The 25727-nt window shown below is 44.1% G+C and overlaps 1 protein-coding gene across 9 annotated transcripts in view; it reads left to right on the forward strand.

The window, feature by feature from the left end:
* Positions 1-215: 215 nt before the first annotated feature.
* LOC140661773 (uncharacterized) overlaps positions 216-25727 on the forward strand; it is a 140631-nt gene continuing 115119 nt past the window's right edge. For 8 of the 9 annotated variants that reach the window (XR_012045874.1, XR_012045872.1, XR_012045873.1 and 5 more), the window contains exons 1-7: positions 216-294; positions 984-1096; positions 3579-3647; positions 5147-5253; positions 6130-6187; positions 12288-12420; positions 13637-13761. Coding sequence is in view for 5 of the 9 variants with exons in the window: in XM_072884419.1 (XP_072740520.1) it covers positions 6178-6187; positions 12288-12420; positions 13637-13761 (268 nt within the window). In the remaining 4 variants the exon portion in view is untranslated. Of the gene's footprint in view, positions 295-983; positions 1097-3578; positions 3648-5146; positions 5254-6129; positions 6188-12287; positions 12421-13636; positions 13762-18946; positions 18998-25727 lie in introns of those variants that run through there. The other variant, XR_012045876.1, reaches the window with a different exon arrangement.

The following is a 25727-nucleotide window of genomic DNA, read 5'->3' on the forward strand; positions in this document are numbered from 1 at the left end:
TTTGTGTGTGTTGCTGTTTTTATTACTTGTTTCTTATATTTTAATTTGGAATATAGCCCAAGTCTGTAACTGCTGTCAGTTATTGTGGCTTTATTGGCCCTATAGTTTGGGGTTATAGCACAAAGTGTCTGAAAAGGTTCAGCACTGTTTAGAAGGTGTTAGTAATGAACTAGACATAATGTTTGAGTTTAATTTAAATTCGTTTTCTCCCATGTAGCTGAGTGTTGGTGACAGATTGAGAGAGAAGGAATAAACCACAGCATTGTGTTTTAAAGCAACCCAGTGGAACAAAGGGTAGGTATATTTGTTTTCCATAGCGCGCTCTATTTATCTTGTAATTTCTGTGTCATGCTTGCCTTGGTTGTGTTTAAAGGAAGGTTGCAGATTCACATATATCTAAAGAAGAAGAAACTAAGGGTGATGTTCATGTGAGTCCGGGCTTAGCCAGTGAAAGTAGAAATGCAAATATGGAGCTGTCCTTAGTCAGTAGAGCATCGAGAGAGTGGACCAGGGCTCCGAAGGTAGGAGTCCGGCTCTCCTGATAATCAGCAGAGCCTTGAGTTGAGGCTCACAGCTTCTGCGTTAGGAAGCTCTGCTTCTCTACAGGTAAGGTATATGCCTAAAGGTCGACAAGTACCTTGAGCTACCTACCTTCTGCCGATGTAACTCTGCTGATTTCAGTAGACAAACACTGGAGAAGACAGCACAGCCCGCTCTGACCTCAGGCGTTGTTTCAGCAAGAGACTCTGGCTCTTGATTAACTTGTACTGACAGGCTTGTCCACTGCAGTCAGCTGGACTCTCATGCACTTACCAATGTACTGAAATACCTGAATTCTCCAGGCCTAGACTCACTCTTTTTTTAGGCATATATCAACCTTTCAGCATGTGAACAGAGCTGGGCTCTCCAGCAGTCAATGACTCAGTAAAATGTGGAGATCACATCTAATTCCACTATTGAGTGTGAATTTCCTTCTCTTTCAGGATCTACCAATACTGGTGAAGTCCCTTCCGTGAACCGCACGACAGAAGCTGCTGTCCCAGTTCATGGTGGCTCCTTCCCACTGGCAAACGGCCTAAAGAGGAGCTGTTTATAGGTGAGATGTTCAGCATCCAGTCAACTGAAGTGATTAGCTTTTTGCTCCTTTCTATTAGAAGAATTGCCTTACCAATTGTGACTTGAACTGATAATTAAGAGCTCAGAAGGTTTATAGCCCATTGCTACATTTGTACAATGTTTGTACAAAGCTGCTATAACGCTGCAGTGTATTACACAAGTCCATTGCTTCTACATGGTTACCTTTTTTCTCTTTCTTCTTCTCTTTCTGTTCTGTGAATTTTTATTATTTGAATTACCTCCTGCTACATCCTGTGATTTGCTGCAGCTAAAATTGATCTCACCTGTGAACACTGTAACTCTAAAGGCATCACTGTGTCTCTAAGTGAGTATCAGTATGGTACTGGCACTTGTGCGGGTCATTGAAAGAGCATGAAGAACAGCAGGGTGGACTCAGTGTTGAATAATCATGTATGTGGAGGTAATTCAAAGAACTAATCAGAGACAGACATAAAAAGAAGTTATCTTCTGGAATGCAGAAAGTCAGGTAGAACGAAAAGCAAACCTGAAAACAGTGAATCTGGTTTACATCAGTGAAGGCAGAGGATCCTACGCGGGATTAGTTTGGCCGTTGTCAGCACTTGGTGCTGCAGATAACACGAGTTCCATAGCAATGAATTTCAAACTTGAAATTCCTGGGTGCAAGGGTGCATATTAACTAGAAAACGGACTTGAGTTTCACTGAGATCATTAAAAACTAGCTTAATTTTATTTTCCACCCACCATCCTGCTCAGAAAATGGACTTATTTTTGAAGTCCTTAATTAAGGATGAAAATTTAGTGTCAGGCAGATGCTGTCATTTTCTTCCTACCCCTCCAGCAAAAACCCACGTGTAATGTGCTGCACTGGGCTCTGAGGCTGTAGGATGGGTTGTCAGTGATAAGCATCTGCAAAACCTGCAGCACATGCCCAGGGACTTGTAGTCAGATGAGTCATATGTTGCATGGGCCAAGTTTAATCCCAGAGAGAATGTTACAACACAGGAAGAAACCCCTGAAAATAACAGGAATTGGTACAGTATTTGGGCCGTAAACACAGGTTAGAACAGTCTGGGTATTTGCTTTAATCCTCTCTGATTCTATTTTGAATTGCAATGTTCCTGCTTGCTAAACCACTTTCCATTTTTGCTCTGTTTTACCGTGACATAAGGAGGAGGGATATTTTGGAAACTGGAAAACTGCCACTTGCACCAGAATGGCATGCCACTAATTTTTGCAGTTTTTTTGAACTGAGCATTGCCACTCTGAAAGCTCTGTCAACCTCTTCTTCTAGGATTCCCCGCAGAGATCCCCACCCTCCTACAAGGCAGGACATGCCCCAGGTTACAGGACTTTTGTTCCTTTCCCTGCAGGCTGTGCTGCCTCACCTGCTTCAAACTCAGGCACTTTGACATGATGAATGGAATATTTGAGAGGATGAGGGAGTTTGGATTTATGGGCTCTTCTGCCTTAGCCTCAGCAGAACAGATTCAGTGGCCCCAAACATTGCCAAAAGATCAGGAGTGCGAGCGCATCTGTAGTGTAGACAGGATGAAAAATTACTCTGCAATCTACAGTGATGTAGTTTAGCATCATTTCAAGCAAAGGTCAAGCAAAAAGGTCCAACTTGCCGTGAGGCCAGTCTCCAGGAAGGGTTTGGCTTCGTGGCAGCGAGGTGGCAAGGAACCGTCTGTGTAGTATGTGGGCTGGGTTGGGAGAGAGGTGCTTGTGACAGTCCTAGCGAGGAAAATGCCTGATGATGGACCTATCAGTGGCTGATGCTCATGGTGAAGCAACCTGAATGGTAGGTAAGAGCTAGAGATGAGGCTTGATTTTTTTTTTCTCCCCCTTTTTTCCCCCCCAGTATAATGAAATATTACAAGCGTCTTGCTTTGCACCTTTGCTTACTTATGCTGTGCCATATGTTTGGGTGTGGTTTAGCAGGCATGACAGGTAGCCAGGTTGAGGGAGAATCTCAAAATGTGTACAGTGACATAGTGAAGCCTCTTTTATAGAGGGGTAAACAAATCTCACTTCTACGTCTTTATTTTTTTCCTTTTCCCTTGAGCAGAAATTTGGGAAAGTCATTTAATGTCACCTAGTGAGTTTTAATGAAGGCTTGGAAGAAGAAGAAAAAAACCCCTCCTGTGTCCGCTTGTTTCTTAGGTGCGCCACATTACCCACAGCTAGTCTCACCACTCCCAGAGAAAGTTTGTGTAAGTCCTAAAATAATTTCATTCCGCTGGCCCACAAATATTCCCATTTGGTCAGCCTTATATAGAGTAATTACTGTTTAACATGGCACTGCAGCTGGGTCAGGGCTTATTTTGGGTTATGAGTTATAAAAAGCTGTTTGTAAAAAAAAAAAAAAAAAATTAAAAAAAAATTTAAAAAATTACTATGTTTGTCGATCTGTCATTCTAAACAAATGAGTCTAGAAACTTGTTAGTTTACTTATTCTTTTTTACTTGTTTTGCTTTAAGAGTCAGCATTCATGAGAGCACTGGCATTAGTACCAAAGGCATCCAGCCATCTCATCCTGGCTTATTTAGGTATGTCTGCACTTCAATTACAAAAAATGTAATTGTTAGGTAGCCAGGTGTTGTGGTGATATTGAGCGAGTATTGTGGGGTGGCACATGCTCAGGAAAAGGGGTCACGATTTAACCAATGGAGACGTGGGAAGTTCATTTTCGTGGGCAGGTGATAGGTGTGATGGGTGGGAAGGAGCATCTTGAGGGCAGTGTCTTGGCTCTGTGCTCTCATCCGAATAGGTCTTTGCATTTTATGTGCCTGAAGTGCTGTGCACAGAGCAGGCAGTTCATTCCCACAGCTGTGCTGTGGTGTCATTAGCATTTTTTCAGACCATGCCGAGTTCAACATCAAAGTTCCTTCTAATTTTAATAACTTTGATATACACACATATATGCATGTATTTTATGTTTGTGCATATATGGATATATATGTGTGTGTGCAGCTAGAAAAAAGAAAATATGGCTATGTATATACATGTGTCATTTCTTATCTGCTACTAAAATACAGGTGTCTCTGTGGGAAACAAGTTGTTAAGCTGTTTATTGTACGAGAGTTCAGGAAGCTGCGAGTATTATCTTCACTTATACGATTTCCCATGCTGGGTTGGTCATTTCACCTCAAAAATTAGCATCCCAGTCTGTTTCACAGAAGACCCCAATATTTTTAGTAATCATAGGAAAGAATGTTGTCCACTGGGACAGAGCAAGAGGCTGTGGATCAGGACTCAGGGTTTGGTTGTCTTTTTCTACTTATTTTATGGCCTGGGACAATTCTTAGTACTCTTCTGTGCCTCTGTTTAATAGCACAATGGGACTAGTAACATCGAGTTACCTTGCATAGAACTATTTAAAGACAGAATTGAAGTTTGGAGACCTTTTACTAGCCTTTGGCATCAGAGAAATAGAGCAATTATGAGAAGTATTCCTGTGGTTTGGCTTTATTAATCATATGAACTTCTTGAGACACTGTATTAATGAAATGGAGCTGGGAAAGAAACCAGAAGCAGATAGAAATCAAATCCCTTCATGGACAGTTATACAATGTGCTAAGTAAGGATGGCTGTATCCTTGGATTTTTTTCTCATGAAAAATTCTGAAATGCATATGGAGAATAGTTTCCTCTCTATAACAAAAACAACAAGACAACTGACATTTCAGTAATTTTTAAGGCAAGACAAATCTGAAAAGAAGTACATTGGGAGTTATGAAAATCTTTCAAACTGGAAATCTGAAAACAAAACTGAATCTGGGAACACGCGCTGTTGGCTCAGAAATGGCTCTCAGGTTTCTTGGCTCCTTGTTCTCTATCAGCTACGCCAGACAGGTGCTGAATGGCAGCCTGGAAGCCCTGAGATCCAAGCCTTGGACCAGAAGCAGATACGTCATGATAAGCAGAATTGGGGTGGGGAAGTAGAGCTACGGACACAATTTTTGCTCCGCTTGAGCTTGGGGTTTCCTGTCAGGTCATCCATCGTATTATTCCTTGTATTCATGTATTTCTTATTCCTCTTACCCCAGGTTGTGCCTGCTAAGTGTTGGAGGTGAAGAAGTGCACACCCATCCTCTTTGCCTTTCTTGCTGAGGACAGGTACAACGTGGTCATTCAGGACTGAACATATTGCCAGGTAAGGGAGCACACCTTCTGTCCCTGGGTGGTGGAGCGAGCAGCCAGAAGTGAACTGTCCACTGTGATAGTCGTAGCACCATAGGTTATAACATACCAGCTCTGCCTTTCTGTTGGATATTTCCTGCGTGTTCATGGTAAGAATCTAATTACTTTTCCACCTACAGCAAATCTAATAGATCCAGATAAATGTTGTTGGGTAAGCACTAACAGTAAGGAGAAAACAAGTTTGATCCCAGGCCGTCAGGGACCGAATCTTTTCCACTGTAGGTTGTGTCTTGAATTAGTCTGAAAGAGCTTTCATTTTATTTAAAAGGCTTTTATTGATCAAAAGGCTTCATTCATAGGCCCTATCTTCTTGAGTGGCTGAAGCAGGCTTAACTCATGATAGAAGTTCTTATTTGAGTTCACTTTTATCATCTTGGTTGTTGCTAAATTTCATGCTTTTCTGCTCTGTAAAGGTATCTGGAAAAGAGGCACATGGTTTAGAGTTATAAAAAAAAGTGTAGGTTTCCTTCCAGTCCATTAATTTTCTTTCATGGAGCTCCGTACCAGTTTGAGTGCACAATTGGGAGGAATCAAAACACAGACATCTAGACTATTACATAAGATCAAAAAGAGAACAGATTTGTTTTGAAGCTGGGTATAATGTATTTGTCCGAAGTCATGAACATTTTTGAGAGCTCAGAACATTCTTCCTGTTCTGCCTCAGGATGAAACTTAGATCATACGAACTGGAGAAAGATCCCAAAATACTCGAAGCCATTTAAGTAACTGTAGACCTAATTCAAAGTCCTTACTGAGTGAGGCCAAGCAGGGATTTGAACCTGATTTTTATGCACACTCTTTTCTTCTTTTTCCTCGTTCTAACTTGAAGTTCCATCTTGTATTGAAGAAACCATCCCCGTGGATTTCATACAAATGGATGTATTCAGGTCAGCCACTTAGGATTCTTTTTAACTGACCCAGTGTTTTGTGTCCAACCACCCCCACCCCTGAAACAAACAAATAGATTGGCTGTGGAAATTTCCATTGAAAATTTTCCTGTGTCTTGCCTCATAATTGTATTATTTTACAACAGTTTAAGTTAAAACTCTTCCTAACCGAACCTCTGTATAACGTAAAGGACAGAGAGCAAGTGGACTGTCCAGGCTAGGAAGATCTAGTATTTAGGGGACAGCGTACATCCAATGTATGTGCATCCAGCCGCAGCAGATGGTTTTGCTGGGTTCATTGACCTCTTGTAGTCTGTATACATGTCTACTAGGAACAGGCTAGAAACTGGACTGAGCTCCTTCTGCTGCCAGTCACTTGCAGTCCTGAACAGAAAAGGAAACACCAGTTTTTCTTCCGTCGTCCGGATGCTGACTCACCTGTGTGGTGAAAGAAAATAGCCAAAGGGTTGCTATTTCACCAGTGTCCCAATGTGCCTGGGGATATTTCATCAGCTGCCTTACTTGGGCAAGTTAAACTGCAAAGCTTTAAGGCCTGAGGCCAGTTCAGTAGTTACTCACACTTAACTTGGTCGTGCGCTTGATGCCCCGGTGTCTGAGGTCCCATCACCAATAAGTAAGTTTTATTTCGCAGTTGGTTTTAAAGCCATTGGCAACATCTAGTTGTTTGGCACTGGTGTTTCATTGATGCATGGTGTCAATTTGAGCCCATTTTGCTTGTAGTTGGAAACCTGTTCCAACTCACCTGCCTCTTCTCTGCGCCTGGTTCCCGGCCTTGACCCGGTCTGTGGTAGGACCGGGGAGCTGCCCCACTGCTGCTGTGTTTCCCTGCCCAGTAACGGGGGTTTTGGTGGGGTGGGGAGAGCCAAGCTGACAGGGATGCTGCAGGACGAAGGAACCACCGTTCCTGGATTTCTGTGGGCTGGCAGTGACCAAGCAGCACTGTTGTGGTAGCTGACTGTCATCAGCCATCCTGCTTCAGGCCAGGGGAACTTCCTCTGGCCTTGTGGAGTGTTTCCATGCTCTCTGCCTGCCCTAGAAGGCCTCCAGACGCCTTCAGACCAAGCAACTTTCTAAAAGCTTGCTGGAGAGGGCATCGCTTACGGTACTGCAGGAAAGGGGATTTCTCCCCTGCTGTACACCTTTTCCTTATTTTCAGAGCCGGCTGCCCTAATGGGTACCCAGGCTGGGGACACTAGTTCAAACAGCCTGCCAGAAAGGAAGTTTGCTCTGTGCCTCTAGGTCAGTGCTCAGGCAGGATGCCGATGGTCCTTGAATCGTGCTGGTTTGCCTGCAAGGTCGGGATCTGAGCTTCTCATCAGGTAGAGCCTGGCGCGAAGCTCAGGGCTAGCGCGTGCAGCAGCTGCCTTTGGCTGACAGCTCCCTGCGGCGCTGCTTTGCTATCGGTCTGCCATCTACGCTCACCTCTGCGAGCGTGGCCCATACGGCTAATCCGTGCTCAGCCGAACGCAGGGACGTAGGCAGCGAAGAGATTTAATGCAAATGTGGCACCGCACAGCCCTGTTCCTTCTCGCAAACTATTGATTACGTGTCTGATTTGCTCTCCCCTGGTAATAGGCCATAGGCAGAAGCCAATAGGGCGAGGAGGAGGAAAACCTGTCACGATCATGCGATGCGGCTGGCGAGCCAATGAGAGGAGAAAGACGTGGATTGGGCTGGGAGAGAGCAAGGGTGGGGGAACTGTCTTAGCAACAGCAGAACGCAACTCTTTCCCCCCTCCCACCGTGCAACCCTGCTGGAAAGTTCCTGACGATGGTCCTTAATGTATTTGTCTCGCTCACGCCAAGTTTGTACGTGATTTGTGTGACTTTGCCGCGTGTGCCGGTTTAGCCCTTTTCTCCGTGATCTTTTGGAAGGGGTAGAAGGGAATCTTTTCTGTTTGTCTGTCCTACTAAACCCAACTAGTGAGCTCAAGGTAAAGGGACCTGCTGCTGGATTCATTGCCGTGCAAGCCCCGAGAACAAAACTGAGTTTTGTATTGTCTTTTCGTGGTCGGTATCTTCCTCTTGACATCTTTCCAAGACAGTCTGTTGCTGAAACAGTCAGTTTCTTGCCAGTCTCCTGTGATAGTGGGAGCTGGACACCTTGACTGTATTCTCATCTCTGCTAAAGAGTCCTTAGATGAAACCAGGTGAATCCCTGTCCTTCAAAATCCAGATCACTTTGTCAGGTTGCTGGGCTCTCTGGTCTGGGAATTAGAAGAAAAGCTTTCTCAGCTGAGCCCTCCCTGTGATCTGTGGGCTGAGAAAAGCCAGTCCAAGGCACCATACTGCTTTGCCTCTTATCTTTTATCTGCCTTACAGCAGGAAATGTTCTTTCTGTCTCTCTGCCTCTCTCCTGGTCAATCTATCATTGGTTTAACCAAGCGAAAATGAAAATGGCAGTTAAATTTGTCCAAACCTTTTGAACATTTATTGGAACCAAACATTGGCACTTTCAGCACTCCCTTGAAAATGACCTTCGTTGTCCTCCTCTCACCTGCTGCCTCCTCCTGCTCATAAGCATTCACACGTTTATCTCACTATTTGCATGCTGATAATAGACATAGATTTTGTTAGTCCTGCATCTGTCCAGACGGCGGGGACAATAATAGAAGCACCGTCGGGACCAATATATATTGGTCTTAGGAGTGTGTCCAATAATGTCTGGGTCAGGGAGCCTTTAACTGCAGTGTCAGGGAATTTAGTCAGCTGTCATCGCTTCTTAATTAAAAATAGCTGAGACTCACTTACATTCCGTTGCTGTGTGTTAGCTCATTTGTCATCTTGTCCTCTGCTCTCCAGCAAACCCCCTAAACACCTTCAAAACCAGACAATGGATAGAAATGCATGCAGCAGGTAAGAAGACAAGGGAGCAGAGAGCGGATAACCTGTGCCATAAGCTGCTCTTTGGGTCAAGGGTTTGCAAGAGTTTAGCAGGATTCAAAGGGGATGAGGATACATAACACTGCAGTATGAAATGTACTGTGTGTATGTATTTTATATATATAAAACTAGCCTCTGCACAAGCATGTGTCAGGGAATAAATCAAACAGTAACTGTCCTGGGGTTACAAGAAACTTTCCTTGCGGGCAAACCAACTTATATTTTTCCATCTTGAGTTTCCAGCATCTTCCTCAGGTCCAGTACTCTCAAAGACAGAATGTTTTTTCAGTATGATCCAGTCCGAGGTTTCCTACGTACATAAGTGATTGGATTCCTAATTTCTTGCTAAATGGAATTTAGTGGTATCTGTGATTGCTATCACCTTCCAGTAGGTTTCACTAATTTATGTGTGATATTCCTAAGGGGACAAGGAGATGGGAGGTTACACAGAGGTTCAGGAGCTGCAGAGGGAAATAAATAGCATGCTGTAATATCATTACTGAAAGAAAATGTATCCCCCTCCCCCTGCCAAAAAAAAAAATTATTGTGATTCTAGCTAATGCTTGGAGCCAAGGGACAGTTTTGGCATAGGGAGAATTTTTCTGGCTTCCTTTTTACAAGTAAATCAGAGGTGGAAGGGCATTAGACTGACTAACTTCCTGAACTGGAAGTTGCATCCGGATTACCATATTTAATTGTCTGTGATTGACCTATCTTCCATGAATTTTGCTAATCCATTTTTGAACCTGTTTATATATTTGGCCTCCACAGCATTGGGTGGTGATGAGTCCCACCATTAAATCATATATTGTTTGAAAAAGTTCATCCAGGATGTCCTGTACAATGCTATCAATCTGTCCAGCGAGTAAATGCATGGCTGTTGCCAGGGCTTCAGATTCCCTCAGCCCAAATCGGTGATAATTCCCCTTGAGACCGCATCCATCCCTTGCACTCGAGAAGGGAAGCAGCCCCAGACCTTCTGTGCTTCACCGCCCAACTTGGGCGGCAAGGGACCAGTGTTAGCTCCCACACAGGCCAGCTTCTGCAGTCCCACTACTAAGTGGTGATTTTTCTGGCCATACATAGTTATTTTCCTCAGGACTGTGTTCCTGCTGACTTGCCTGAAGATCCAGTGATACTTGTTGATGTTCTAAGAATGTTGGATTTCCTGTAGAGGGGAAATTCACATGCAGCTTGTGGGATATACCCAGATTAATTTAAGATGTTCTCTTCAATTGGTCATTTTTTTCTAAGTCCAGTTCAAGAAAGCTGTAGAACAGTTTATAGGAATAAACAGGGAAGCCCACTGATCTGACTCGGTATTGTTTGGGGATTTTGAGTTACTCTGAGGTGTGCTGGTACAGAAAATCAGAAGCAACAGGTAAAAGCTCAGCTGAACCCCAAAGCATCAAGCTAAGGACAGACCTTCATGTTAGTAGAGACATTTTCAGACTGCAGATTTTTTTTTAAAAAACTAATTAAGCTCTGATGACTTCAGCTGTATTTTCAGCCTCTGATTAAGGCCACGATACTAATTAAACTCTTGAATTATTAAAAATGCAAATAATCAGACCTGTATGCAACAGCAGACTTGTGTTTCCATGCTCCAGGACAGCGGTGGGAATATTTGGCAGAGTCCCTTGTGGTGACAAGTTTTTCTTTTCCTTTTTTTTTTTTAAGATGGCTGCACTCCACTTGGTGCAGAGCTAAAAATGTCAGCTGCTGGGGTAAATGTCTCAACTGCCTTGCAGCTAGACAAGTTTGATTAAAACACAGCAAAGTTTTGGAAGGAACTCTGGGTCTCTTGACATCCCGACTGTGGCATTTTCACTGAATGGGCTGTTGGGATTGAAATACCATCTAGTCCTTAGAGAGTGAGTCTGCTTTCAGTAGCAAAACTCTTGGAGCTGCATTTAAGCTACCTACTTTGTTGTCATAGTTCAAGAGCATGATAAATTATTTAGACCTCTAGCTGTCCTCCCAGATCCTCTCCGTCTGGCATCCCCTACGACGATACATGCACCTTCAGTGAGACATATATATAGCAGGAGGTCTGACTGTGGCCTTTCCTTCAGTCCAGGTATGTTTTGGTTGTGGCACTATTAAACAGCAGGGGATCTAAAGGACGTCTTGTTCTCTTTACTGTCAACATCTTAGCAGGCACCAAGCACTTCTTCGGAGAAATAGCCATCCTTGTGTACAAATACATCTTTTGAAGTAGGATTTTGTAATCATAAGTAGAGCTCCTCTCCAGATGGATAGTCCTGCAGAAGTACAATTAGCTGGGCTTTGAGGTAAGATGGAGTTCTGTAGGCTGCGAGCTGGGCGAGCAAATATTGCCTCTCACTGGCTCAGCAGTGTGGCCTTGTACCTAGATCATGGAAATTTCTGTGTTTATAATAAAAGGTTTTGCACAGCTCCAGAGCCAAGAGCTCCAGCGATGCCCTGAGAACCACTTCTGCATCACTGCCTATACCCTGGTCAGTCTTTTGGATGTGCAGCCCTTCTTCTGGTTGAGGCCCGTGGGACTCAGAAGTGCCTGTCCCATCCTGTAGCCCTTTTACCTTGCCATTATGGAGGCTCTGCTGGATCTGGCAGGGTTTGCAGCCAGTACCAGCTGGGATATTAGAGGGATATGCCAGTAGGCAGTCTAGTTATAACCTGCCCAGAGGGAATTTTCTTCCTAGTGCCTATTCAGTTCATAATAAAGACATACATTAAAAAAAGGTGCACAAGGCACTATTCAAATACAGCAAGTGCATGTCATATTGAATAAACTGGAACCCTCGCTGGTGTGAAGTGACAACGATTTATTGGAGTCACTTACCAGATAAAAGTATGACCCAGTGTCTACAGTTGAGTCCAGTCAATGGCAGGTGTGATGGTAAAGTTATGTCATTTTTTGCTTCCCCTCTCGACTGTCCTTTTAGTATGTTAAAACAAAGAAATAAGTGGCCATTACTTTACCTATGACAACTGATTTTTTTCATCCTCCTGCTATAATGGGCTGCAGGTGTTTCACAGCCAGCCCAGGCTAATAAGGACAGACATTCTGGCCGCATGCCAAAATTATAAAACTGTCCAGGGAGAGAAGAAAAGAAAAGACAAGGGGCGGAGGTGGGGGGGTGGGAAGGAAAGGAAAAGAAAGCACGGGAGTCACTCCATGCTGAGATTTTGTACTTTTGTGTCTCCTGAAGTGAATACATCAGTCAGGAATCAAAGGTTTGAAAAGTCGTTCAGCCCCTCCAGATTAGAAGGCGAACCATCTGCACGACAGGATGGAGCTCTCCTCAAAGGCTGCAGGCCAGGGCTGATCTCAGTGACACCAGGGTAAGCCTGGAGTATCTCCACCAGAGTTACAACCAGCACACCCGGGATCTCGGATTCTGGCCTGGTGCATGCGTCTTCCTGCCAGAATAACGTTTTGGACCCAGCCCTTTAATGTTGTATCACCATAGTGACGGGCTCCTCTGCTCCAGAGCTGATGAGGAATCGCTGTGGGGTTGTCCAATGTTAATTAATCTCTTTTAGGCAAAATTTGAGCTCAGTGGAAACTGCAAAGACAAGGCAGCCCATTCAGAGCGCTGAAACCTCCCACCCTCTTCGATTTTAGCAATATGTCTTGCCCTCAAGTCCCACATGCCACAGCAAATCCCTTGTGTTTCCCAGAAGTTAGAGCAGTGATGGAAAGTCAATGGGGAGGAAAGATGTGCGGTATGAGAAGGGAAGATACGCAGGCGTCCTTACAGCTTTGCAGATGATGCTGTTTGGAAAGCCTGGGTTGTGATGCAGGCTTCCCAAGGTGCTGCATTTTTGGGCGTGAGCCAAACAGCAGCCAGGATAACCGAGCACAAAGGAAGAGCTGGATCTGAGGCACTGGCTGGCTTAGACCATTTGGCTTGAATTGCCCTAAGACATTGTAGCTAATGGCGAGAGATCGACCTCTCCAAAAGTACCTCTCTCGCCGTCGATTGCATGAGTGCCTTGGGGATGTCCCTCACCTGAGGCACCTCAGGCAGGTCCATAAAGGTAAGTGAGATGTGTCCAGGCCTAAGGGCATGTCCATGGGGTGAAAGAGATCCCAAAGCTAGTCCTGACTTCAGTTAGCCACGGCGCAGGGTCACAGAGATGCTCTGATCCCGATAGCTAGACTGCTCGTGTAAAACCAACCCGAGTGCATCTCCTCTGTGCTGCTGAGTGTTTCTGGGTCTGGATTAGCTCTCTTGGACACAACTGGAGTGTCCCTGACCCCAGGGTGCAGACATGCCCCTGGGCCACATCCTGAAAGATGCCAAAATACATTACCCAACCCACCAAATGGTTTGGGGTCCAGATATCCCAGTAATGGACACAGCTGAGGTAAATTTACTTCACTGGATTTAATATGACAGATCCCAACCACAAATTTCTTATCCAAGTTTGTTTGGAGCCAGGATTTGGTTCAGGCCAAGTGTTTTGTTTTGTTTGTTTATCTAAGATATGTTTTTGGATGCTTAGCAGGAAAAAAAAAGCCATAACTGATGGATGTTAATTATGTTCATTTCAGATCTCCTTTTGGCAGCTGGATGAGAAGGGAATGCCACCGCAAAGGAAGGATTACGGAGGCGAAGTTCAAGTTGTATTCAAAGGGCACACAAGTGCTGTGCATTACACCTACCAGCACCACGACAGGTCAGTACCTTTTCGCTGGAGTCACTCTCAGAGTTCTGTGAGTAGCGTCCGTGATAACTCAGTCAGAACCTGCATATGGATTTAAAGGTGATAAAAATGCCACAATTGAAATTCACTTGTGTCAGAAAGGAATTACACAGTTGTAAGGCTTAAATGATTTTAAAAATGGTACTAGATCACATGTTTTATAGTAAGCAAATGGTTGTTGAAAAGAACTTTCAGAAAGTGCTTTGTAATGAGACAGACTGAGTCAGCTTTGAATTTTCTGCTTTTTTGGATGGCCTTTGGGTTTTTGCATTAACCCGACTAGGTAGTTTGCTTGGAAAAGTCTGTGAATTCTGGCTTGTTGTTTGCAAAGTGCCGAGAACACTATGACATCTCTGAAAATACAAATAATAATGGTAGTGGGTCAGAACAGTGGTAATGAACAGCAGCTTATCAAAATCTTTTGTGATGGCTTAGAAATCCATGAATTCTTTTGCTCTCTGATTCACCCCTTGAAGTATCCTGTGCTTTGATTTCTGTCTTTGGATGCCAGTAATGTGCAGCTAAGATCTGGGCCAGTTCCTAAGAAATTGAATGCAATTTGCTTTCTTTGAAAGAGTTTCAGATAGGGCCGGATCTGCAGCTGGTGCAAACCTGTGTCTTGGGTGGCTTTAGCAGAAGTTATTCCCTAATCTGGCAGTCAGGGTTTGATTCTCCTGCTTAGAAGTTTAAGTTTCTTACAGTTCCCATAACCAGCACTCAGTTTTAGGATGGCTTCCTGGTGCTTTGATCATTCCTGTAGTTAACTTCAACATGGTTTATGCATATTCAGCTGCTGAGAAGGCCAAGTGCCAGTATAAACCATTCATGCTTCATGTTTGTGGCTTACTTTGAGACTGAAAACTTTTTAGGTGCATAGCATTTTATAGCGTAAGTGCACTAGAGCAATTCTCATTCTCTTGTACTGTATGTGCAAACTTCCTTAGTCCAAGACTGGTTCTGTCTAACATTAAGCATGTGGTTGGGCTGCCTGGGTCACAGTCCTATGCTTCCCAGCATAGTCTTGGGTGAGTGGAGAGGAGTAAACGGGTGCAAAAGGCAACTCAGACTTCAGGCGGATTGCATATTGCTCTGAAAGCGTCCATCTCTCCTGCTGATCCTGCGGAGAGCAGAGGGCATAGCAGAAAGGAGACGGATTCGGGGCACTGCTGTGCAGGCTTTTAAATGTGCTGCAGAAAAAGAAGCCAGAGCTCTTTATGGGGTGTCCTGATTTGGGAGCTGTTGTGGGGATGGGATACAGAACCACATGTATATTGGGTGGCAGGGACATGACTTCATTTTCTTTTCTTCTTAAGCTTATCTGAGGGGAGGAAACTGTAGACGTTATCTTTTTCTGAGTGGAAAAACTGATTTCAAGTATATATGTTTGAAGCTAGCAACAGCATGAGCCAGGTTAACTTGACTAAATAGGCATATGAGGCCACAAAATCTGACTGAGCCTAATTAGAAATCAGGATGCCTCCCAGCACTTAAAGGTTTCTTTTAAGATTATGATGAGCTGACAAAATTTATTAGTGAGAGGTGGAATTGGTATGAGCCACGTTTGGCATTTTACTACTTAGTGGAAGCAACAAGAGGCCCTATGTACAGATCAGAACCACACGTGCACAAACCTGGATTGATTCACCCCATCTACTTCTTGGTGTTTAACACCAATACCTAAGTTAGTTGCACAAAGCTCTCAGGGTCGATGAGGTGGGCTGAATGACCTTTGGAGATGCTGCTGATCTGCTGTGGAGCCCAAGAAGACTATGCTCTTAACCAGGGGTCTCAATTAATTGCCTGCACCTTATTGGGATGAGTGCAAGCCAAGATGTGGTGTCCACTCATCCCAGTGAGACAACTGTTGTGGTTTAATCCTAGCCAGTGACTAAGCACCACGCAGCCGCTCGCGCACTCCCCCCCCGGCGGGATGGGGGAGAGAATTGGAAGAGTAAAGTGAGAAAACTCATGGGTTAAGATAAGAACGGTTTAATAATTGAAGCAAAATAATAATAATAATAATAATAATAATAATAACAACAACAACAACAACAACAACAATAATAATAATAATAATAATAGAACATACAAAGCAAGTGATGCACGATGCAATTGCTCACCACCCACTGACCGATCCCAGCCTGTCCCCGAGCAGCGATCGCTGCCCCTCGGCCAACTCCCCCCAGTTTCTATACTGGGCATGACGCCATATGGTATGGAATAGCCCTGTGGCCAGTTTGGGTCAACTGTCCTGGCTGTGCCCCCTCCCAGCTTCTTGTGCACCCGGCAGAGCATGGGAAGCTGAAAAGCCCTTGGCTAGTGTGAACACTACTTAGCAACAACTGAAACATCAGCGTGTTATCAACATTATTCTCATACTAAGTCCAAAACACAGCACTATACCAGCTATTAGCAAGAAAATTAACTCTATCCCAGCCGAAACCAGGACAACAACGCATGGCTCAAGTAAATTGAAAAGGAGAATACCAGGTTCTCGTGCAATGCTTTGTAGAGAAGAGGCATTGCAGTCTGCCAGCTGTTGAATGCTGCTGGGTAGTTTACCAGCAGGGGTGAGGATTTAAAGAGTTGAAGGAGGGCACGGTAGTAGTTTTATACATTTCTTTCCAAGGATTTATTTTGCTTTGAGGCAGCGCTGTCTACCACTAGCCTGGATTCCTCTGCTATCTGTCCTGCCCATCGCATTAATACAGGCAGCGCGCTGCCTCTGTTTGTGGGATCAAGCCATCAGCACTGGATCGGGGCCTTAAAACTGTTGTGCCTGAGCGCAGCCAGGCTGCCAGCGAGAAGCGGGGCTGATTTATGCTGGCTGACAGTGGGACCCAGTGCCGACCAAATGCAGTCCTCTCCGTTCGATGCCAGCAGGTGCTTTGTCTATCTGGGCACTGCCAAGCTTCCTCCCGCTGTTCTCCTTAGTTCCAGTGTTTCATCTTTGCTTGTGCTGCTGTCTTTAATCCCTCTGCCTCGCTCCCAGCCCTTGGTGTCTGTTCAGAGACTCGGTCTCATTTGCTGTTGTCCTGGTGCCAGAATTTGAAGTCCGAGACGATGGAGCCGCCTCTGCATGGGGAGGACTCATGCTCGCTGGCTCCACCGTCTGGACCTGGCCCCCAGCACAGAGCTCAGCAACCCCTAACAGGTCCCCTTGCTTTCTCTCCAAGAATATGATTAGAGGTTTGAAACTGAGCAGACAGCTGGTATACTCTCCCAGGGCAGCCTCTGTGTCTGGGCCTCCATTGTTTTTGGCCAAATCATATCCTATTCCTTTCCAAAAGCGTTTCAGTCCGTAAAACCAGACCAGGTGCCTTTGGTTGTACTCATTCCTGAAATACCAGTGATGAACAAAAGCATTTTGGATTGGTCTTAAAATGGGTACGAAATTAATTTCAAACTGGGATGGGTTCCCCCCCCCCCCCAATTAAAGCATTTGAATCTTCCCTTATGCTTTCCAGATAGAAAACTGACCTTGTTCAAATCAGTCGTTGGTCTTATACCCGATTTACTGCATCCTCTTTTACTAGATCTTCAAAATTGCTTCATGCCACGCTGCAGTCTCTGAAATCTGACCTCTATATACGTTCTTTGCACCTTGACCTCTCGGGTTTTTTACGTAGAGTAAAACTACCAGCAAGTCAGATGATAGCTTTTGCTGCGGTGTGCTTTCCCATTCTGCTCAGTAACTTGCCAGAACAGCGGAAAAAGCAAAAGAAACCTTACCTTACCAGCCAAAATTGGTGGAAGTGTTTAAAAGCTCGGGTGGCCTCTGAGCCTTGGTTTAGTTCTGCATCCCTGTTAACTGCCAAGCTAAGTGCTTTGTCCTCCAGACTGTCCTTCATCTAAACAGCATGAGCAGTACCACTGGCACCAGGGCTACGGAAGGGCTCCTGATGCTGCCAAGAAGATGGGCCCTAGTTACGGAGCGGAGATCTGCCAACCTTCTGTGCCGGGGAGTTTGCAAACTTCCACAACGCATCTGTTTTATTTCAGATCATGGATCGCACTGAATAGTCCTTTTGTGTGCTCTGTCTCCAACTACTAAACCTGGCTCTGAAGAAGCCAGAGATAAATATGACAGCTAGTGTTATAGAGTATCCCCTGGATACTACGGCCTGACCTGCACCCACTGTCTATCTTAACGTTGTCAGTAATAATGTTTATATTGCTGTGTCAACTTCATTTCTTATCGTGTAACCAGAGATGGGCCAAATGAACGTGGAAAGCTTTTCTGTACCTCTGCATTCAGGGTCATTTGGAGGTCCACAGATGGAAGAGGCACTTTGCCACTGCACTGTTTACCCCGACGAATGCCATGATGTTCTATGTATCATTCAAGGGGAAAACAGTACTGTTCGAAACGACAGGAGAGCGTTACAAGGGTAGACTGAATGGCACGACTGCAGATCGGCAAGTCTGCCTACCCACAGCATGTGTTGTTACAGCAGGTTTTGCAGAGGTAGGCGCTGTCCGCATTTCCCGTGGGACATTACCTTCCAAACTGCCACAGATTCTCTGCGTGGGTTCAGATAGCTACAGTAACACTAACCGCAGTTTTGTGTACTCTTCATGTGCATTGTTAAATGGGCTTCGTTTTGCATTGTAGAAGTTCTTACACTTCAGTGGCAGGGGAAATGGTTTTGTGTCTCTGCCGCTGGATAAAGGTGTGCTTGCATATGACTATAGGTCCCAGTAAAGCGGTGTAAAGAGGAGGGCCATTTCATTGCACCTCTGAGCAGCAGGTCTTTGATGGCTGAATCAGGGTTTCCATTGGCCGATCTTATCTCCAAAGAGTGGTTATTTTGGAAAATTTGACCCATTTCATTTGTATTTAAGCACAGGCACCGGAAAGAAGTGCTTATGTCTCTAGTACTTGCAGCTCAGTTGCTGGAGTGTCACCAGTTCAAGACATCACCCAGTCAGAGCCACTGGGAGCCCAGCTCTCCCTGGGCTGTCTCTGGACAGTGTTTGACTAGACTGCTTTTATCTCTCTAGTCTGTCTGTGGGAGTTGAATCTTTGTACAGAGACTGCATTGCTTGGCATCTAATCTGCACTAGTTGACTCAGTCAGCCTCAGAAGGCAAGGGAGGAGGGAGATAAGTAGGAGGAAGAAAGGTGGGAGTGGAAAATAACATATTTGAGGGGACAGCAGGAAGCCTAGGCTCATTCGCATCTTGGGAATTGCTCAGGACATGACCAAGTGAGTGTTTCCTGATCCCCTCTTTTTTTTTGTTGTTTTTTGTTTTGTTTTGTTCCCCTGTGGGCCAGGAAGAAAGGACGCCTAGTAGGGCACGAGTGGGGGAATCCCAACATGGGTGATGCCCTTAGCAAATGTCACTAGAAAGCCAAGTGTCCCAGGTGGGTGGTAACCTTGACCCACCAAGATAGCTCAGCCGCAAAGATTTTCTTTATATTCTTTTCTGTGGTACCTGGATTTCCGTTGAATATCACCCGTTCAGTCCAGTCCTTGCTTATACCTTGAGAGGAGTGCTCTGCATGGAGGATATTTTAATACACGTTTGCTTGTTATTGTTTGCTTTTTCTGTGGGAAGATGGATCAAAATGGAGACTAAATGAGGTTCCTTGGTGAGGGAAAGAAAGTAAGAAAGACTTCTAAAAGATAAAAAATGTTACTGCTTTTGGATAAAAGGGCTGGGGGTTGTTTCAACCGGCAGGTTATTTGAGAAGAGAGGCCATTGTGGAGGTGGAGCTGTAAAGCAGGACAGGAAGGAGAGGGGTATAACCGTGTGTCTTTTCAAGTACTTCAGGACACTCCAATGTAAAAGTCGCCATGTGAATGTCAGACACCGTTATCTATTATTATTAAAGTTGGGGATCTGCTCATACTTTTAAAGATCAATAATCCCACATTCTCTAAACAGGCAGAGCTGGAATCACAGGATGCTCATTGCATGTTCCATGTACTTCAGGGATTGGTTATGTCTTTTCTTTGTCTGCCCTAATTAAATCAATAAATGGCCTTTGTAGTCACCTGTGTAGCAGGTGACAAGTTGAGCTGCTCGAGGTCACTGAAGAGGGCATCCCGGCAGCCTTTGAAAAAGAAAAGGATTTTGATCCAGAATAGTCATGATGTCCTAGTTTCCTAGTCCCTTGGGCCAGCTTGTTCCTAGAACAGGGCTCTGAAAGCACATAGAAAAGAACAGAAGAGAATTGTCTTCTCTCAGGGATGATCTAAGAAATCTGGTATTTCTCTTGTCTCAAATCTTCTGCTGTTTACTCCAGCTGTCACCTGTTTTGTTTCTTCTATGCTTGTCTTATTAACATATTAGTAATGCTGTGATGATTAGGTGAGCAGATTATGTGTCAATGTTGCATTATGATTTAGTTTCTAGTTGTACTGTAGCAGCTCCTGGGTGTACAGGCATTGATGGGAACTGTATTGTGTAGGTTGCTGTATAAACCCAGTGCTTATTTATCAAGGTGAGATCATTTTAAGTGGAAGTGGGTAGAAAGAAATTTTGATTCAGATTCCTCTGGGTCCTGTGATTGTTTGAAATCCAGATCAACTCCAAATGGATCCAAATTTTACATGCAATACGTGTTTCAAATCAGTTCAGCCTGAGTCTAAGACTGACACAGCCTCATTCTCAGAGATGAAAACAAATGCAAATCCATGTGCTGGGGTTTGTTCTGCTGGATTAGCCCGTTTTTTCCCAGATTGACGCAAGGGCATTTGCAGGTGTTTTCTCTGTGGTAGCTGTTGTTTGACACTGGGTCCTGGTACGCAGGTGTTTGGAAGAGTGGCCACTGTGACTAGCACAGCGGGGCTCCGGTAAGGCTGCTGCCATTAGCAGTTTTTTTGCCAGCCTCCTAGGATAAGGGTGTGTGTGCGGAAACCTGACCCTTCGGAGCACGTCCTTCCTTCCCTGGGACTCTCCGGGACGGATCAGCATTCCTAGAACCCTGTGCCTTGTTCTACTTGTTCTAGCACTTGAGGATTATCAATATAAAATAAAGCAGCACTACTAGGATGGGATTTTTTTTTTTTTTTTTTGCTCAGGGGTATAAAAATGGTATCTTTTAACCTGTCAGTATGCATTTACAACACATCTGAGGTTTGAAAGAGGCTGTCCAAAAAGAAACCCAAGAGTAATAGGAGTGTGTTAGTAGAGCCAGTAGGCACTGAATAGTCTCTGTGGTGGTAGAAAAGCCTTAGGCTTCAACTGATTGCTAATTATGTGGCTCTATTCCTTTTTAAGAAAATACCATGCAAGGTTTGTGAAGGAGGTAAAGTGTGTTAATCCATGGAGAGTTACCAGTTTTTGGGTTGGTGGTTTTATTCTTTTTTTTTTTTTTTCTTTTTTTTCCCATGGCTCAATTTGGTATTAGAGACCGGGCTCTGGTTTTAAAATGAAGCCGCATTCCCAAGTTCTGCCATCCATCTCTTAGAGCCGCTGTGTAAAGGGCACAAGTTATTCCACCTTAAAAAGAAAATAAAAAAAGAAAAAGGGAAAAAAAGCAAAACCCACGCTGTGTAGAGAGGGAGAGAGTTACAGAAAGTGGGCCCCCTGCTTTTTTCAGAGGGGGAATGTAAGCAGATCCTTGCTGAAACTGCTTCACTCAGCAGTTTTCAGCTTGTTTTAATTGGCCTGGCCTGAAAGAATTCTGAATGCTGTACCTGTGCCAATGAAAATGCAAATGTTTCCCCGAGATGAGGCACTCGGAGTGCCTGTGCCCCAGCTCTAATAGCAGCAGCAGGGGCATGGAGACATGTATGTGATGGGAAATGGGGAGGCCTTGATCTAACTCAGCTTAGAAAACAAAGGGCTTTGGAAAATGAAGCATGAATAAGGCAGACCAAGGCAAAATGTAGCGTACCTACTGGAACTCCCGCAAAACCAGGAGCTTTTCTGCAGTGAAGTCCATTACCCTCTCACCTGGCACTGGACTATTGGATACTTTACTAATTTACAGGGGAACTTGATAGATATGCCTCTCTCTCTGTTTTTGCTCATTTGTTTATTTGTTTAATTGTTATTTACTGCAGAAGGTCTCCTCTCAGAAAGAAGGCTATCCTTTCAAGTGCAGAGATGCTGTCATCGAGCGCATCCTTACAGCCAGTGGGTACGGTGATGTTAGGTACCGCCGTGTGCCGTCGGAGACTGTCTTGCAGCGGGAGAACTGAGGTTACAAGCTGACCCCAGACTCTTGCTACCTGCAGGAGTGAATAGGGTGGGCTGGGAGATACCAGTGATGTTTCTGCATGTGGAGTCTGGTGGCAAGGCTGTTGTTGAAGCAGTAGTTGATGGATCCTGCTCGATGGTTTGGGCTCTTCCTTGTCTGTGCTGCTGTAGCCCGGGGCCCCTGGTCTCGAGGGCTGTTCCACCTCACACTGGAGCCAGATTTTCTGGGTGGCTCAAAAGGGTAGCACCAGGGCCAGTGAATCAGACACTGACTGTGTCTACTAAGGTGCTGGAGTTTGATTTTAACTGAGAATTTGGATGAGGGAATCAAGTTGTTTCTCTGAACCAGTAAGATCTTTTCCCTGTCTATCTGGTGTAGCCTCATGCTCCTTAGTACTGAAACTTCAGCATCACCCCCATTTAATAATGATTATTCTTTCCTAACTCCATACAAACTATTACTTGTGTTGCTAGCTCAGCTGGTTACAGCATTTCTGAATTAGTTCAGTTTCACGGTCCTGCATCCAGACCTGGTGCAGTGTAAACTGTATTCTCTCCCAAAGCATCAGCTCAGTGCTGGAGTCAGAATTACTGGCATGACTGTCTTTATGCTCTAAGTTTGCCATTATCTTAAAACATGAAAAGATGACTGCTTAACTCTTTGTGTTTGTTTTCTGAGGCTTTTTACAACAGACCATCTTTCCAATGTGGAAAAAAGCCCAAACAAACGGTTTCCATTTCACTTAAATTTGATAGTAACTGGGTGCATCATCACTAAATTATGGTGTGTTTGTACAAGCATGGGCCTGGAACCTCCCCAGGTAGTCCCATACCTGCCTTTCCCGTATCCCACGTTTATGGTTTTCATTCCCTTGAGGTGCTGGCCCTACATAGAATTGTCTTTATCCCCAAGCCTACTTTTTTGCATACATGTGCATCTCCCTGAAGTAGCTACATGAGTGCAAAAAAACCCCCAAACCAAAACAACAACAAGAGTCTCATGTATTTCCTGTGTATTGATACTCCCCACATGGGCCTGGGTACCAATATTCCTTATATACTGAAATTCCCCATAGGCTCAGCATCCCTCAGTGTGACCATTCTAAATGCAGATAACTCCACAACATATGTATTACAAATGATAGCCATACAAAAGTATGTTCTTACGCATCCATAAAACATACCTCTTCATAAAGGACACATACTAAAGTCCTGAAGTGAATGAATAAGAAAAATTACCTGGCTCAGCTTATTTTTCTGCCTCATGTCAAATTACAGCCCAGTTGTGAATTGGGAAAAGAATTAATTTTCAATAAATGGTTGATCAATTCTTTTCTGTCTTTGTAACTCCCTATACAGTAATGAATATGCATTCTTTGCATTTTCCAGATAAATATCCAGCATCTTAGGGTATTTAAAATTAGATCTGTATACATTCACAGAGCAATGATTATTCTGAATTTCATCTGAGGCAATTAAAAAGCATCATGATGACATTTAAGGTGATATTTTTCTCCCCTATGTTAAATAATTATAAATAATAATAATGATTAAACAAATTATTCTGTTCCTCCCAGTCTGGATCAACCTTTAGGTTAATAATCTAAATCATTAAAATTCATCTGTGTCTCAAAGGATTGAGCAGTTAAAAAAATTGGAAGAACCTTTCTGCATAAGGGTGATTGATAATTACCAAAGCAAAGATGTTTTGTGGGTAAAAATTGTGAAGGCTCAGCAGATTGATTGGGTTATATATTGGTCAGGTTGAGGTGATATTTTCAACAATTAAACTCAGCACGTTTTTATCAACTGACATCCTCTTCGTAGGATGATGCAGAGGTCAAGTCCCACCCTGCTTCTTAGTAGACTGGCTCTCAGGAATTTGTGGTCCACAGCTGCAAGCTCGTTGTGTGACCTTAGGTCACTGATGGCCATTTTTTGAGATTATTATTTAATTACAGTGGGTGTTAGGCCCTTTTATATATATATATATATATATATATATAAAGTCTATATTTATTTCCTTAAACTGCCTCTGTGAGTGAGATTTCTCTAGACTAAGTTCAGTCATCTAAGATCCAGCTGTCTAGACCAAGCTACTACTCGGGGGAATAACTGGTAGTGTCTGTCACTTCCCTCTGCTTTAGAGTTGGTCGATTTACCCCCACAGGTGCCCGTATCTCTTTATTTGTGATATAAAGCACCTGAACAATTAGATGAGAATTGAAACCCAACTTTTAGATGGTTACAGCTAAAAGATGAATATGACTCAAGCTGTCTCTCAGCCCCTGTAACCATGAGCACTCTTTTCCCATAGACATTGCAAAGATAATGTGGTAAAAACTCTGAAATACTAGTTAGCTTCTCTATTGACAAGAGCAATTTAAGATGACTACCTGAAAGGTATATGGACTCTCTTGGACTTTACACCTCTCTGGATAATGAGAGACTTGCCTGGCCACAAAGAGCCAAGGAAGAATGGATTTCCAATGCGGGAAGGAAAGATAAGGCTTTCCCTGTGGGGTTTATTGGATTGTGAATTGCTCCACCTATTTGCAGAGTTTCTCAGAAGTAGTCTGTGTTCATCCATCTTTCCCCCTCCCTCCCTCTGGGCTATTAAATCTCTTCTCACTCTGCAAAAACCAAGCCTTCATGTTGTCTTTATAAATTGCTTTTCTTGTTGAACGTGACTGTGCTTTGCAGAAAAATACCCCCTTCAAAGTACCCAGGACCAAATAGATACCCTATATACAGAACACAGACTGAGGAGACTCTCCTTTAAAATGTGGGGGGCTACGCAGTTACATCTGATTTCACTGAACGCAGGCTCTGGCTGTTGATAACACTCTCCTCTGTCTTTCTCTCACTCTCATTTCTTTCTTCCCTTTTTTTTTTCCCCCTTTCTTAAACACATTTTTATATTCCCATCTCGTTTTGCTACTTACGTCTCTTCCCGCTCTCCCTCCCTCCCCTGTCGCCTTATCTTCCTGGGTGTCCCTTGCTAAGTACGAATGCTGCAGTGCTGGTATTCCAGCTCAGATTTAAAATCCACTGAGACGCCTTAGTCCAGCCCCAGCATCCAGTCGTTGCTTGCTGCAGACGGGCTGACGTTCCCTGGAGAACAGCCTTGCTCAGGAAATGTAGCTATTTCCGGTCTTGGCTGCAGCCAGGAAATGAGGAGGCAGCAGTGAAGATATTTTTTGAATTTGATGGGATTTTTTCTTACTTTGTAGCGAGGAATGCTCAGGCCGGCCGGTCCTGCAGCGAGGGGTTTGTTGAAACGCTTGGTCCAGGGAGGCAGCGTCTGAATTTGGGGTTGCGTTAGACCCAGGTTCAGATTAAGGCTTGGGATTTGAAAGCAGCGAAATGCGGGGGAATGATCCAAAGATTCGAAGCCAAAATAGTAAACATGACCTCATAAAGTGTTTCTTCTTTCTGTTGCTGATGTTCTCATTTGCTTGTTTGTTTGATTTGAGTTTGCTTGGGTTGTTTGGGGTTTTTTTTGCTTTTTCTTGGGTTTTTTTTGACACAGAATTAAATAATGTAAAGTCTCTTCTGAATCCAGAGCAGTGCCTTTTGGGTGCTGCACACGTAGAAATTCCCATCTGCTTCCACCACAATGAAAAGGCTTTCAGATCCCACACTAATATTGGCCCACTTCTACGTTAATTTTAAATAGACTTTCTTAAAATTAATCTCATGAGAATGTAAAGCAGTCAAGGGTACTTTAGTTTTAATGGAAAATGTGTGGCTAATCCCCTAGATTATTTTTAAAAAATCTCGTTC

Source organism: Ciconia boyciana, chromosome 20 (assembly GCF_034638445.1).
Source record: "Ciconia boyciana chromosome 20, ASM3463844v1, whole genome shotgun sequence".
In the NCBI taxonomy this organism is placed as follows: domain Eukaryota; kingdom Metazoa; phylum Chordata; class Aves; order Ciconiiformes; family Ciconiidae; genus Ciconia; species Ciconia boyciana.